This window comes from Gymnoscopelus braueri (genome assembly GCF_963280865.1).
Source record: "Gymnoscopelus braueri genome assembly, chromosome: 13".
In the NCBI taxonomy this organism is placed as follows: domain Eukaryota; kingdom Metazoa; phylum Chordata; class Actinopteri; order Myctophiformes; family Myctophidae; genus Gymnoscopelus; species Gymnoscopelus braueri.
This window is the reverse complement of record NC_137615.1, coordinates 20,794,638-20,810,330: the sequence shown is the minus strand read 5'-3', so window position 1 is coordinate 20,810,330 and position 15,693 is coordinate 20,794,638. Positions and strand designations below refer to the sequence as shown.

The 15,693-nt window shown below is 43.0% G+C and overlaps 1 protein-coding gene across 1 annotated transcript in view; it reads right to left on the bottom strand.

Moving 5' to 3' along the window:
- The window catches only part of srcin1a (SRC kinase signaling inhibitor 1a), a gene marked incomplete at its 3' end in the record, with an annotated part of 60,537 nt that overhangs the window by 7,945 nt on the left and 36,899 nt on the right, over positions 1-15,693 (bottom strand). The window contains exons 14-20 of the mRNA XM_080448203.1: positions 10,333-10,594; positions 9,884-10,026; positions 8,918-9,073; positions 5,961-6,095; positions 4,158-4,253; positions 2,997-3,977; positions 240-350 (exon numbers count right to left, since the gene is read on the bottom strand). Coding sequence (XP_080304329.1) covers positions 240-350; positions 2,997-3,977; positions 4,158-4,253; positions 5,961-6,095; positions 8,918-9,073; positions 9,884-10,026; positions 10,333-10,594 — 1,884 coding nt within the window. The remainder of the gene's footprint in view (positions 1-239; positions 351-2,996; positions 3,978-4,157; positions 4,254-5,960; positions 6,096-8,917; positions 9,074-9,883; positions 10,027-10,332; positions 10,595-15,693) is intronic.

Below are 15,693 nucleotides of genomic sequence, written 5' to 3'. Positions count from 1 at the left end.
TAACATAACAAAAAAAAACGTTCTCTGATAGGGGGGGGTCTGCGGCCAAATACATATAATTGTGGGGGTTCTTGAGACGAAAACGTTTGAGAACTACTGATTTAGATTAGGCATTTGTAGAATTGACCTCGGGTCTTAATGGGTTAACTCTGAGGGAGTACAAATTGACACACATTTGGGTCCACCTTTAAACCCTCAGAGTTGAATCAACACGGTTGTTTTGATATTGTTGATGATACCTGCTGCTGGCCCTCCCTTTTCCCACTCTTGGTCTTGTCTGTGCTGTTGTTCTGCTGCAAGTGCTTCAGTCTGGAGGCAGCCGAGGAGGAGTGCTGGACCCTGTTCCCTCCCTGGAGAGAGAAGGAGGCGGAGAGACAGGGGGAGAGAGAGTGCAAGAGGCAGATAGACAGAACAACAGGAGGGAGAGGTATGAGAAAGAGAGAACAAACAACAAAAAAAGACCAAATGTGAGTCTGATGGATTCTATTAGCAAGTCTGTTGCCCGAGGCCTCTAGGGGCTCTGAGATCAGGGCTAACAGCAAGACATAACTGCAGTCACTTTTCAATCATTTATCCTTATACCGACGCAGCAGGACTAGAGGCGCAATGGCAAACAGGAAAACACGGCAACGCAAAAATGAAAGTGACGTTGCATAGCGCAGCTACACACCAGAGGCTATATGATGCACTGTGCTTTAATGCTCTTCCCTGTTATCTGCCTCAGTTGGCAGTCTCTAATACACACAAGCACAAACAAATCCTCACGCAGCTCCAACCTACAGTTGCATCCTCTGCATAAAGAAACCTTAGCTTAGAGAAGAGAACTGGTTGGGAAAGCATGCTGCAGTAGCCTCACACAACCAGTGTTTACATTGCTGCATTAATACAATGCAAAACTGGGCCTTCCACCCCTGATGTAAAGAAAGATATTAAAATGAAAGTTAATCAAAAATGTAACCTGACTTTACAGTATGGTATATCATAGCATTTGGCCACACATTTAGTCTGTAAGCTATTCAAAGACACCCCGAAGATAGAAAGTGGGATTGTTTGGAATTGCAATGGACTAAAAAAAAAAACTGTACAGTTGGGGTGATGAAATAATGTGTGAAGACTCTGTAATCCTCTGTCATGCCAGTGGGAATGGTCCAGAGCAGGAAAATGCTCCATGACAATGTGAGAGCCGAGCCGTGCCCTGACTGTGAGGCTGCACACAAAGCGGCACACATTGGGAGGGTTGTTTTGTTCTCTCTTCCCCATTTTTTTTTCACTGTAACCTCTCAAGAGCACTTAAGTGAAATACTTGCTTTTACATCACATAAGAATTCAACTAATTAGCACTAATATATATATATATATACACACACACACACACACACACACACACACACACACACACACACACACACACACACACACACACACACACACACACACACACACACACACACACACACACACACACACACACACACACATATACATACTCACACACGCATATACATACTCACACACTGTATATATATACGGTACATAAGTGTTTGCAATTATAAAGGCATGCTGGATAAGCTTTGAACGTGAAAATGTTAAACCAAAGTGAAGTTACCTAGTCTGTTTCACCTTTGGCTAACATTGTTTACCCAACATCAAGCTGATTTTCAAAGAAAAAGCGATTGATTTCACAAGATAATTTTGCAGAAGAACACAGGACAGAATATGAAAGGCAAAGAAAGTGCAGAAAAAAAGAACAGAGAGAACATGAAGAAATTGTTGTTTTCATTGCATTGTTCTATCTATTAAAGATCTTTAATTTTTTTTTGCTTCAGTGTAACAAAGAATGAAATTGTCCAGGTTTACAGAGGGAGCACAGATGCAAGGACAGGTCGATGAAAAGACAATTAACAAGCCTCAGCCCAGCGGGATAGCAGCCCAAGTACTAATCAGAAACAGATACATACTTTATAAGGAGGGAGTGTGACGGCTGTCCTGCATACGTGTTAATACTACACACCCTCAATTTGAAATGCAGTGGTGTAAAGTAACTAAGTACATTTACTTAAGTACTGTACTTAAGTAAAATTTTGAGGTATTTTTGGGCGGTGTAGCCGCCCCTATAAGTGGGGTTGGGACACCTCATTAGTACACCCTTCGCTGTATTGTGATTGGCTCATAATTAGTACACCCCTAGCATTAGAACACCCCTAGCTGTACTGTGATTGCCTGACTCTATTGGCTGACTCTATTCAGCACTGTGATTGGCTAGCGAGACACATGATGAAATTAATGACCTATAAATAGGACTATGCACTTAAAAAAACCCACAAGTGAGCTTCCATCACTGTGATGACCACTGTGATGACCACACCGCCCACTTCACACTGGGTGTGATTTTTTTTCTTTAGTGGAGTATTTCCAATTTTCAATACTTTTACTTCTACTCCACTACATCTCTGAGGAAAATATTGTACTTTTACTCCACTACAATTATTTGAAAACTTAGTTACTAGTTAGTTTTTAGATTTAGATTTTTATTACTAAACATACATTAACCACTTAAGCTCTATCTACAAGCTTGTAGATCTGCTATTTTCACAGGATTTTTATACATTTGAAATAAAAATCCTCTCCTTTCATGAAAACTTGAAATGGAACATTCTGCATAATGAGCACTTTTACTTTTGGTACTTTAAGTACATTTTGATGCCAATACTTTTGTACTTTTACTCAAGTAAATTTAGAATTTTCCGGACTTTTACTTGTAAAACATTTCTACATTGCAGTATTGATACTTTTACTTAAGTTAAAAAAAATTGAATACTTTTTCCACCACGCAATTAGAAGCCAAATCATCCTGGAGCAGATGTCAGAAGAGGTTGACAGAAACAGAAGCTTGGGAAGTTGAAATTCTGCCGTTCAATCATCCAGTGAAGAAGTTAGAGCGACAGCAAGCCCAGCGAGGGCAGGAATCTATAGGCAGCGAGTGTTAAGTAATGAACCTGGATCAGTGCAGGGCTGAAAGAGGAGGGCTTTGGAGGAACTGGTGGCTTCTTGGTCTCAGTTGTGCGTGTGGAGGTCTTCTCAGTGTAGAGGTGCTCTGTAGTGGGATGGCATTGGCCACTGATCTCTATCAGGGTGTTCTCTAGCTCACGGATGGTTTCTTCCAGGCTGTCCAGCCGCTTGTAGGTGCTGCTACGGATATCCTCACCCCTCCTCCAGGGGCTCTGGTTCGGCGTGTCTCTGCTGTTCGCAGAACTAGTCGACCCATTCGGTTCGTGGTCAGTGTCTACTGAGCTCTGTCGCTCCTTTGGAGCGGCATGGGTTCCAGTGTTACGCTCAAGGTTTAAGGTCCTGTCTCCCGTCACAATCCCTCTCCTCAGAGCCTCCACCAGAGAGCCCTGCAGGCCAGGGTGGACAGCGATCCTGGGGCCCGTAGGGCTGGGGCCGCCATGTGAGAACGCTGCCCTGGGTTTGGGCACTGGCTTGGGCTCCAGTAGCGAATGCAGCAGCCTATAGGCTTCTCTGACAGTCACTTTTTCTCTAAAGAGCACCAGGAGAGGCATGTCTCTCAGTGGGATCTCAAAGGGTTCCTCGCCCTGCAGTGGGATGGTCAGCGTCTGCACACCATCTCCCATGACCTCCCAGACCTCCTGGGCCTCAATAAGAACCAACACCCGCAATTCCGGCTCTATCAGTAACAGCGCCAGCTCCTCTTGGTGTTCTATGTCCTCCTCAAAAGACTCCTGGATCCTTAGCTCGTGAAGAGGAGTTCTCCGAAATGGTCCAACTGGATCCCTCTCCTTACAGACTTGAGAGGCGGGGTGATGGCTGCTCCACTCTCGAGTTGGGAATTCTTCCACCGAGTCCTGTGTTAAATCTCTCACAGGGTTCTCTGAGGAAGGAGGGGGTGACACTGACTCAGTCAACACAATCTGGGGGATCAGAGAGAACGAGGTGCAGGGCCGGCCCGTGCTCCCAACCTGTAAAACAAAGAGGCTCCATGAGCTGTAAAATCACTTTTAATTAGCTAAGGCTGTGAATTACAGCTACCTTTGTGAAATTAAAAGAGATTGCATAAAGAGATAAACCACTGCACTATACATTTTATCATTGTGTTTCATAATGTGTTATTGACTCAGGGAGCAGTAACAGTGCATTACCATTGTGTCTGATGCCAGAGAACTGCTGGCTGTGAGGTCTGATCTGTGCTGTTCCATCTGGAGTCCAGAACTGCCCAGTAATGCACATCTGGACAGCTGAATGACACAGTGTGGTGAGTTTGACAGCTAATCACACAATTAAAAAACACACTCACACACCCATGGCATGCACAAAAACACACAAAAACACACGCAAATGCACACTGCACCTTCAACCGCAATAACCAATCACAAAGGATAGAACTATCTACACAATATATGAATTTGTGGACACATCATCGCACATCACAATGTCCCCGGTTTTGTTCTGGAGAGCTGTGCTACATTTCATCCGTGCTGCTCTGAGCTCTTTGTTTCCTGTCCATAGATAGAGGATAGATAGTTCATGAGTGCCCTACTTCCATGTTCAAAGCCACATACTTTGCTGGAGGACCAGATGAGGCTTATTGCTAAGCCAAACGATACCAAACCAAACGCATCTTCATATGGAACAAACGGGTCACTTGAGGCCCCCGTTCCGCTTCCGTGTTTGACATGGAAATGTCTGTTCTATACTTGCTATATTTCTATGTCCCTGTCTCACTACATGCTGAAATAAAGCCAACATGCGTGGGAAAAAAGGTAAACTCAAGGAAAGCAAATACTATCAAACTACATGCTGTAGTAACCTCAAAGCAATTGATAATAAGATGAGATAAGATAAACCTTTTTGATCCCTGTGGGACAATTCAAGTGACATAGCAGCAACACAGTAAGAATTAAACACAGGGGAGGTTAAGAACCAATCCACGATAAAAAAAAGTAAAAAAAAGAAGAATGTAATAATATAGTTAGACTTAGATTCTGAGACTGCACATCTGTACTGGCTCTCTGAATGAATGAGTTGTAACTAACGAAAATAAGAATGAATATACTGTGCACGCTTGCATGCATATGAGAGAGAGAGAGAGAGAGAGAGAGAGAGAGAGAGAGAGAGAGAGAGAGAGAGAGAGAGAGAGGGTGTGTGTGTGCACAGTATGTGTGTGGCTGTCACAACAGTGATCATAACAGCCTAATTAAAAAGTGACAGTGTTTTTCAATCCCGTCATCTGCATGTGTTCTATGTTTGTGGCTGGCATTCCTAGGACACATCCTCCTCTAAGCATGCTGCAAGCACATCAAAATACCAAGTGACCAATTACGAGTCCTCCAGTGACTCGCTGCAGAGGAAGCACCGTGTTGTTGTACCTTGGCCGAGCTGCAGGACGGTTAGCAATGAACCTCAGAGTGAGGAGAAGGGGGGCATGTGTGCGGAGGTGGTTGGAGCAGGTGGGCTGGTCAGTGGGGGCAAAGGGTGGCCAGAGAGGGCAGCAAACCACAGCAGGAGTGGCTCAAGCCAGTGTGAGTGAAGTTCAAGTACACACACACACACACTCAAAAAGTCAACGGCCAAAAGCTTAAAAAGCAAAAAAAGTTTGGTGCCTGCACAGACTTGCTCTCATGTGGGTTTTATTGAAACCGTATGATCTTTCGCTTCCGTCGTGATGATCCTCCTCCTCGCATCCTGACGGAGGCGAAATGTCGATGCATGTAGGCGATCATGTGCTCCAATGAAACTTGCATGAGAGTTTTTAATGCTTCATCGTACGACAGTGTCGCATGCAGACATTTGCAGATAATATAAGCTCACACACACGTCGCACCCGCAATGCGTTGTGAGCTTATAGATTGGCTATTTTCGCTACATGACACCATCGTGCGACAAAGTATTGTGTAAAACTGTGCAGTCTTCGTTTTTTTGTGCTTTTGGATCCAGCGTGTTACCTTTGAGCCTGGGGCCGCAGCGGGCCACAGGTCTAGGCTGCAGGGGGGTACGCTGGTCCTGCTGCTGCTGGGGGGGCTACCAGGCAGGGAAAGGGAAAGGGGCAGAGAGAGCCTGAGGGGGGCTCTCTCAAACAGCTGGGAAGTGGGAAGGGACAAAGGGAGAATCGAGAAATGCCATAATGGGTCGGACATCATTTGGGATCACACGTCTCAGATGAAAATGATCAGAATCTGCCTTAGCCGATCTGGACGGCCCTGTTTGCCGTCAAACTGCCAGGCAGGTCATGCCAAAGTAGCCATCAGGCCCCATCTGTGTGGCTGTGATCTGTGAGCCCTGGGTGCCGATGTGTGTGACTGAGCTGTGTTTGTGTGTGTGTGATCTCTGGGTTTCTCTCAGTGCTGGAGGAACAGCAACATATGGCACCTGCTGCTTCAACATGTGGTAACGAGGCCTATCGTGTGTGTGTGCACGTGTGCGTGCGCGCGCGTGTGCGTGTGTGTGTGTGTGTGTGTGTGTGTGTGTGTGTGTGTGTGCGGGCGTGTGTGTGTGTACTTTTATTGCTATACTTTTGAGGGACAAATGTCCACACAAGTATACTGTAGTAGTATTAATGAAATAGACATTGTGAGGACCATACCAGTGTCAGTCTACCTTATGTGGATTATGCGGTCGACGCACACTGACATTTTGCACCTTAATTCCATGTACAATGCACTGACTTTTTTCTAGCACCTTAACTAACGTCCATAAGTATATGATGCACAGTATACATCTGCTGCTACTGTATGCTCACACACCTTTATATATATATTTTTTTTTTCCCCTCGATTTTGTAACCCTTTTTTCACCCGGTGCCAATTTGCTAAGTGATCCTGGGCACTACACTCCCCCCACCAGCCTAGGGAGGCCAGGGCCGAGCTCATGCCTCCTTCAATGCATGAGAGCCAACTGACCTTCTTGTCACCTGACAGGGGGGAATTTCTCTGGTTGGACGTAGCGCGTGGAAGGAACACGTTATTCCAACCAGTTCCCTTCCCCTCCATCAGGCGCCCCGGCTGACCAGGGGGAGGCAGTATAGTGACCAGGATTACTACATGTTTTTTGTGAGGGTATTAACTACCCTAGGAGACACGGGGAGCAGGGGTCGCGCTAGGATTTTAATCTGCCGGTCCTAATGTCCGGAATGATTCAAGTTTATCGAACATCTGATAAAAATACCGGTCATAATTATGTTTATGCATTAATTGCAAGCAGATGCGTAAATACAGCCTAACACTTAGGCCTACAGCATTATATTTTGGATTGAGCTATTTGAACATGAACCATGATGAACGAGTAATATACACATTTTATATAGCAGCAGGGTCATCTGGCACAATTACATGAATTACCATTTGCGCATGCTGCGTCACTGCGTGCGTAATGGTTTCTCAATAATCAATTGCGGACTTTGAACGCATTTTCTAATCAGCTGACAGCTGACCTGTTAGGGCAATAAATTATAGACCACTACTCACTCACAGGAGGTTATACTGTATAGTTAGGCAGTGGATGCCATCGTGCATCTGGCTGGGACAGCCGTGGGAAAGTTGATGAGTTGTGATAATCTTGTCGTCTCCTCATAGAGCTATTCAGTTCAAAGTGGTAATGTTTGTGAAGAGTATTTACGCATCTGTGTTGGATGTTTCATCATGTTAAACTGTAATAGAGCAACTTGCCAACTTTACTCATAAGTGCCCTTGTAGTAGCCTAGTGTCTGTGACATATTCTAACTCGTAATGATACAACTTGTGCGTGACTGACTGTTAAATACACAACTTTATCTAATATAACCGGACCGCGGTCTCTGTCTGAGACCACATAGTTAAAATATATTGCGACTGCGACACTACGCAGCAGCAACAACTACTCTCTTTTTCCGGTTGTACCTTCACAATAAAGTGTCTCCCATTTACTTCCCAATAAAGCACATTTTACACTGGTTATTGTTAACAGGAAATAGGTGTAACTTAACAGCGTGTGACACACTCTTTCGTTCTATCTCTCTCTCTCTCTCCCAGAAACACACACACGCTGTTCAGAGAGAGCGAGAGCGAGAGCGAGAGCGAGAGCGCTTGCAAAGCAGAGGATTTGAAATGTGCCTGATTTGCGGTGAAAATTAATGAACGTGCCGTGTCATTGTCAACCGGTCAGGATGTCCGGAGAGGTTTATTTTTTCCGGTCTTTGTCATAAAAATCTGTCAAAACCGGCAATTATCGGACTAACGCGACCTCTGATGGGGAGAACATGCAAACTCCACCTTTATATCTTATATCTTATCTCAGGTACCACGTGTAAATTGATCTCCTTTCCCCCTTGCCCCCCTCCCCCTCTCCTTCTTTCCTTTCTTTTTTTTTCTTCTATGGAAATAACGATACGATGGGAACTATGCACAGAAACGAATTTCACCCACTTCTTTACTTGTGATATGACAATAAAGCTGATTCTGATTCATTTCCTTGGATAAATAGTTGTTTTATGATTACAAATGTTTTGGGGACTTAGACTTACACTTAGGAAAAGATTAATGTTGGGGTCAAGATTAGGCACTTAGAAGTTAGGTTTAGGGGATATGGTTATAGTTATGACTTATGCTTTCGCACACAAGCTCACAACGTGTCACAGCATGGTAATACAAACGTGTGTGTGTGTGTGTGTGTGTGTGTGTGTGTGTGTGTGTGTGTGTGTGTGTGTGTGTGTGTGTGTGTGTGCGTGTGTGATAATGTGTGCAGTCGTGTGTGCAATTATTACAGTACGTGCACTCTGTGTGTCTAGTGGCAGGTTACAGGGATCCTATTAATAATGAAAGCAGCTACAGGGTTTCCCATTCCCTATAGGATCTCATTGGACAAACATAATCCAAACAAGGCATACATGATGCTTTGTTTGGGCGCTCCCAGTGTGACAGTGCTATACCTCCAGTTCAGCAGCAATCTTGTCTTCGTCTCTGTCCTCCTGGTCTCCAGAGGCTAAGGTGGGGGGTGTGGAGGCAGGGCGAGTAGGGTTGTCAGACACAGTCCTCCTCAGCTTTATGTGAGGCTTCTGGCCCTCCGTCTCGTCAGACTCAGACTTCTATACAATGACAATCACAAAGGAACGGGTTCCACACAGTAAGATGGATGGTAGATGTTCGCTTTAAGAATATATATATTCATAGATTTGCAAAAAAAATTAAGATCTTTCCAAAATAGCAGCAATTTTTGAATAGCCAAAGTATAAAATAATGATGATCTAAAATCCAAAATGACACAGATGCGTTCCCGGATTGAATGGGTTAAAGGAACACCGCCTTTTTTTTTCAAATTCACTTTTTGTCTCCATGTCCGTTCCCAGTAATGCACACAATCGGACGTTTACCATTTCTGTCAACTCACTCTGTGTATCAGTGGCAGGCAGTGGATAGCCTGAAAATATACAGTACTTGCCGACGATAGAATCATCAGCGATTTCAAGCTGCATTTCAAACACTCATTTTTGTTTGTATCCAGCCAGGCACCGTGGCTACTATTTTAGCATGCTAACATTCCAAGAATGTAGAAGAAATCTACACCATTCAAATGTTTTTGCTACACAGAGCCTGTGTAGCAAAACAAGGCACATAGCCTGTAGAAAGAAATGGTCCCTTCTAGTGAGCAAGTGAGGACAGATATATGGCAATGAGGTTGTTCAATTAAATGATCATTCTAGGAATGTCTGGGCACCGACCCATATCATTTAATTGTATTAGGTGTGGATAAAAGCCAAACGCATAAAACGTTAATATAAATGATAATTTTTTCTTTTAACTGTACACAGTAAAATCCATAGTGTTAATTTAACAGTGCATACAAACGTAAACTGTGAACTCTAAATTGTGTCTGTTTTTGTTATTTTTCCGGTCACCTTTATACTCTTGCCGGGGATGAGGGTTTCTCCGCTGCGGGTGGTCAAGCCCGCCGGGGATGATGGGAAACTACGTCGTGGTGGTGGAGGAGGGGGCGACTTGGAGGGCTTCTCCGTACGGTACCGAGGCACTGTCAGTTCATCTGGGAGAAAATGGCCACATTGGACATGATGAGTAATAGTGCAATGTGTAACATAAGCCTTGGTATTCCAGTACCTTCATACCACATGGTTTTTCAAAGGGGAGTGGGTGGTCCGTTCTATTGTGATGGATAGTAGGTAAGTTAAGAGTTAACTCACAGGGGAAAAGCACAGGATCCTTATCCAGGCGTATTCATGCAGGTCCAGGGATGGGGGGGGGGTGTTAATGTGAACACAGAATCCCAGAAAATCCCAGACCATGACTGGTATTGAGAACATGAGTTCAAGCAATTCTCTCCAGAACTTACCAGAACCACGCCTGGATCCGCCCTCCTTCCCGGCGAGCTTGTGCTGGGGCTTGTTGGAGCGGTGCTCGGGGGTCGCTACGCCGCTTTGGGGTGTCTGGGTAGATGGTGTGTGGGAGGACGGTTTGATCTGCCTGGCAGCAAAGTCCAGGTCTGGGATGGCCTTCATTAGTTCCGCCTGGGTCTCCTCCAGCAGCCGGTTGATGTCCTGGGCGCTGTACTGGGTCAAAGTGGCCCGCTTCTCCTCCCAGTCCCGCTCCGCTGCCTGCAGAGTGGAGAGATGGATATGCAGTAGATGCTTTCAAACCAGACTGGGTCAAACCCAGTATATAGGCTTGAATGGGCACTGTCTGGGCAATGTGTGAAATCGTGGGCAATTTGTTAGAGGGATAGTCAGTGGTAGTGCCTATAATGTGAAACTGTCCCGATTTCCACCACAATTAATAACAATAATAATGTGCTTGTTTTCAGCATTTGACATTTATCATGTTAATAATAATAATGATTTTTTCCCCCCAGCATTTACATAGATGTTTATCATGTTCTGGAACTCCGCTTCTCGCCGTGCCTATGCCACAGCAAAGCTGTGCCAATAACCATGATATACTAGCACTCCCTCTCATGTATTATTGTTTAATTGTGTGTCCATTCAGATGCAAATCGACATCATCCAATACATAAAGTATACAATAAAATCTGGAGTGTTCATTTAACCCTGAGAGTATAAAAATGTCATAGTGGCACAGTAATGATATAATACTGTAGACTACAAGGAAAAAAGACTGGGTCACAGCCAGTATAAGCTGGAAGTGGTACGAGCAATATGAGGGCAATGTGTGAAATTGTAGGCTATTTGTTAGACGGATAGTCAGTGATAGTGTCAATAATGTGACATGTGTGCCCTCACAATGATGGCCCAATCCAGTAACTCTGTAACTCTGTAGCAAACTTCATGCTACAGAGACTTCATGAGACCAGATTTGGACTGGCAGTTCCAGCCTAAAATTACAGTAGCTATGCATGCAGCGGTACAGCAATTTGCTATTTATTGGCCAGCCTGATAAAAGCATAACACGTCCAGTTATTTTTGTACAAAATACAGAAAGCTCTAACTGATATCTGCTGAGTTCAGGCTGCAAGGCTAATAGCACTCATGACTCATCCCAGGACAAGCCGGGGCCCTACAATATGTGCTGGTAGCGTCCTCAATTCTTGTCTTGAAGGGTAATAGAAAAATAATGTTGAATCTGCTAAGAAACAGGAAGCAACCAAACAATTCTGCTAATTTATCAAATTTAGCAACCATTCCTTGTCACCCACAGCCTCTCCAAAAAACAGGGCAGATAATAGCCTACTTTAACACAATAAATCTAGCTTTATTAAACGTCAGGTCTTTCGTAGGAAAAACACTTTTCTTTTCTTTTATTGAGGTAGCAGTCATAAAATACACTCATTAATAAAAAGGTGTCCTCTTTTCAGTTATAAACAAAAAACTAACAAACAAATCTAAAGGAAAATGATGAAGCCTCATAGTCCCAAAGAAATGGAAGGTTCATGTTTTTTTTCCTTTTCTTTTTTCAGGTGAGTTCTTGGAGGAAAATCACATTACCATACTTTAGAGCCTTTAGATGAGTCAACAGTTTCTCCCTTTTCATGAGATGACTCAGTCCCTTAACCACATGAACCTTAGCATCCGTATTCTTGGCATGTCATAGGGAACAATCAGCAAAAAATAGCAGATCTAAAAGCTCAAAACACGTCGCAAATCTTCACAATGTGAGGTTGTAGATCGGCTATTTTCAGCAAAGAGATTTGGTCTAGAGGGAAAAAAGGAGTGCCCAAGTATAGACTATAAGACTCCTGGGGGACCCCGGGCATTGAGGTATAGAGTTTAAGTGGTTAAGTGGTCTCCATGCACTCTTCATTTGTGTAACAATATCCTGCATAACTCATGTTAAAAATAAAAAGAAGAAATAAAAAGCTGTAGTATCCCCCTTCAGTGTGATAGAAATATAAGGGTATACCGTATGTACTGAATGTCCCAGGGTTAGCTTCATGTTGGTCAGAGGTTGCTAGAGTTTGTAAAGTCAGGATGTAACTCTGAGTTTCAGACTAGAGAGTGGAAAGCTCGTTTCCAAATGTAGCGGCAACCTCCTCAATCTGAGAATCAATTGTCCAGCAAATTTCAGCACTGGTGGTTTGAATCTCCATGCATAGCCAGTTGATAGCCTCCAGGCAGCATCAACCATCTGTTAGCTAGCTTCAGGCGAGTCCAGGGAAGCAGGGCCTGTCTCTTTTAGCCTTTTCTTTTAGCCTTTTTAGCCTTCGAGGTCTGCATCTATTCTGGCACTGAACATTTGGCAAAAATTGCAGATCTACAAGCTTATAACACGTTGTGTTGCGATGCGTTGTTGTGAGCTTGTAGATCGTTTATTTTCGGTGAAGAGATATGGTATGGAGGGAAGAAGTTGAGGATCTACTGTAGTACAGAGCCATGGGGGGACTCCAGTCAACTAATAAGGGTTAAGTGGTTAAACAATACAAAAAAATACAGTACAGCATACCGATTCATTGTTCAGGTCAGGAAAAACATTTAAATCAATCATTTTATTAAAGCACAAACTTGATATTATGACTTTAACTGAAACTTGGTTAAACCAAGACAACAGACTAACAATCGAATCGAATCAACCCCTCCCAACTTCAGCTTTATGAGTGAATCTAGAATGCACTCAAAAGGAGGTGGAGTTTCCTATTTTTTTTTAAATAATTACCTTTAATGCAAGTAGATACTGTATCTTATGAAATGTTGCCTCTTTTGAATATGTGGATCTTCAGTAGAATTCCTCCTCTTGAGTCACGTTCCTAAATATCTATAGGCCATCATCTTTTATCACTTTGATGAAATGCTTTGACTTCGACTATGTAGTTATTTGTTGGTGATTTAAACATCCATTGTTGAAAACCCTGAGGACAAAGGATCTAAATAACTGTGTTGTTTTCTTGATAACTATGGATTGACTCAGCATGTGACGGAGCCCGCACACAAGGGGCCTCAGACTTAATCATCAGGGTCTGAACATTTCTACGATTGTGCTGATTGATATTATATCTGCATTCCAAAATGGTATATCACTGAAAACACCAGTGAAATATTTATCCAGGCTTTTTATTCCACAATCTTGGGTCTCAGCCAACAAGCTTATAAGATCTCCATGGAGAAATGCCACACTGCTGAGGACAGAAAATATGTCAAAAGCGTGAAAATATGTCATAACGCATGACATCTATAGAGAGACCTCGCATTTATAATTTGGAACTGAGAAATGCAAAACGGTCCTTTTTCTCTGACATTGTCGCCAAAATATATATATACACATAGTGTACACTCATATACATAGTGTACACCCCCCCATAAACCAGCCCTACGGATAAATAATATAACAACACATAGTGCACAAGCCTTATTTGCTACAGTACTGTCAACAGGCCAACAAACACTCCTGTGTCAATAGCCTCTGAACTGCTATCCACCAGAGCCTGCAATGATTTGTCTCCTTCACCGACAGAATTCAGAAAGCAGTCAGTGCCTCCATATCAGTACAGGATGTGTGACCAGTGATCGCTTTATTCAAATACCATGACACAATTGTGTCCTACCAACCATAAAAAGGTTTAAAAAAAACATTATACAACATCTGAAATTCTCCTGCTGCCTTGATATTTTCAAATATATTTCAAATTGCATTGCCTCAGATAACATTTATCTTCAGCTTTCTTCCCACAGGCTCTGAAAACTGCTCAAACCACCCTCCTTACAAATGAAAAATTATAGGACCATGGGATGTTTTTAAGTTAAAATAATTGAAAAATCAGTTTTTCAACAACCGAACAACGTCTTGGCAATAAACAATTGCTTTGTTATCTTCCAGTCAACATTTCGACCACACCAAAGACTGCTCTTGTTAAGGTCTACAATAACACTTAAACATAGACAGAGGTAGAATTTCACCAAATTATTATTAATCAAATTAATAATGTGATGTGAAATATTTGCGACGCATTTATGGATCTCAGTGCTACATTCGATATGGTCGACAACATATTAGTATAGACCGACTGTAAAACTGGGACTTTCTGGCACAGTACTATACTAGTTTGAATCCTGCTGTATATAAAGGACAGGGTCTACTTTGTGTTTATAGGTAATTAATTACACATCTGAGTGCGGACTGAAATTATGTGAGTTCCCCATGGCTCCATTCTAGGGTCTCTTCTGTTCTGTTGAACATTCTACATGCATATCTAGCCTGGCATGGCCAGACTAAAAACACTGTGTAGAATCTCTGTGTGGAACCTGCATTTCCAACGAAAAAATGCCACTGGTGATAAACCCGCCCCATATTCGCATACTGGTTCCTGATTGGTGCCCCACAACTTCGAGGGCAGCGAAATCCAATCACAACAGAGCGGGGCCAGACTAATCTGCCGAGGGCTATAATTATTATTCTTTGCACTGGCAGATTCGTCTGGTTTACAGATACAAATTATGGAAAACAACACACTATGTTACCATAATTATGCAGGCGACACACACATTTACATATCCCTATCACAAGGGAACTATGATCCAATACAAGCAATATACACAGTAAGTGCACTGAACAAATCAACGATTGGATGTGGCGGTATTTTTGTTTAAACAAAGGCAAAACAGAAGTACCGTAGTGTTTTTGGAGCCAAGGGGAAATTATTAAATGTCAGCACTCAGCTTTGGCAATGTGAAAAACCACAACTCAAACCAGAAATGGGAGCCATTGGTGGACTCAGTTCTGGAGTCATGGACTCAGAACTGCATTTTATATATATAGGTGTAGGCTATTTTGAGGACAAAGTCAGCCTTCTACCACCTTAAGGATATCAAGGATTAAAGGATTTACATCTCAGCAGGATATGGAAAAACTTGTCCATGTATTCATCTTCAGTAGACTCAACGTCTTTACAGGTCTCCTTAAAAGATCTACCTGACAGCTGCAGCTGATTCAGAACACTTCTGCTCACCAAGACCTATCTCAGGATGTCAGCATACACCACTTATTCTAAACATGTACTGTACGAATTAAGCATTTGTCTTTCCCATGTACTGTTTTGCACCTGACTTGCCATACTGTAAGAGCCTTATCTAGAACAAGGTTATTCTCTCAGCAACATTCCCAAGATACTAGACTGCAAGTCTTCAAGCAAGAAAGCAAGCACTCTGTCGGCACTACATGTTTGTACAGAGGTGTAGGCTATTTTGAGGACAGGCTTTTCCTCTAGTTGCTATTGTACACCTTGTTTACTTGTTTGTCATTTTGTCTATCT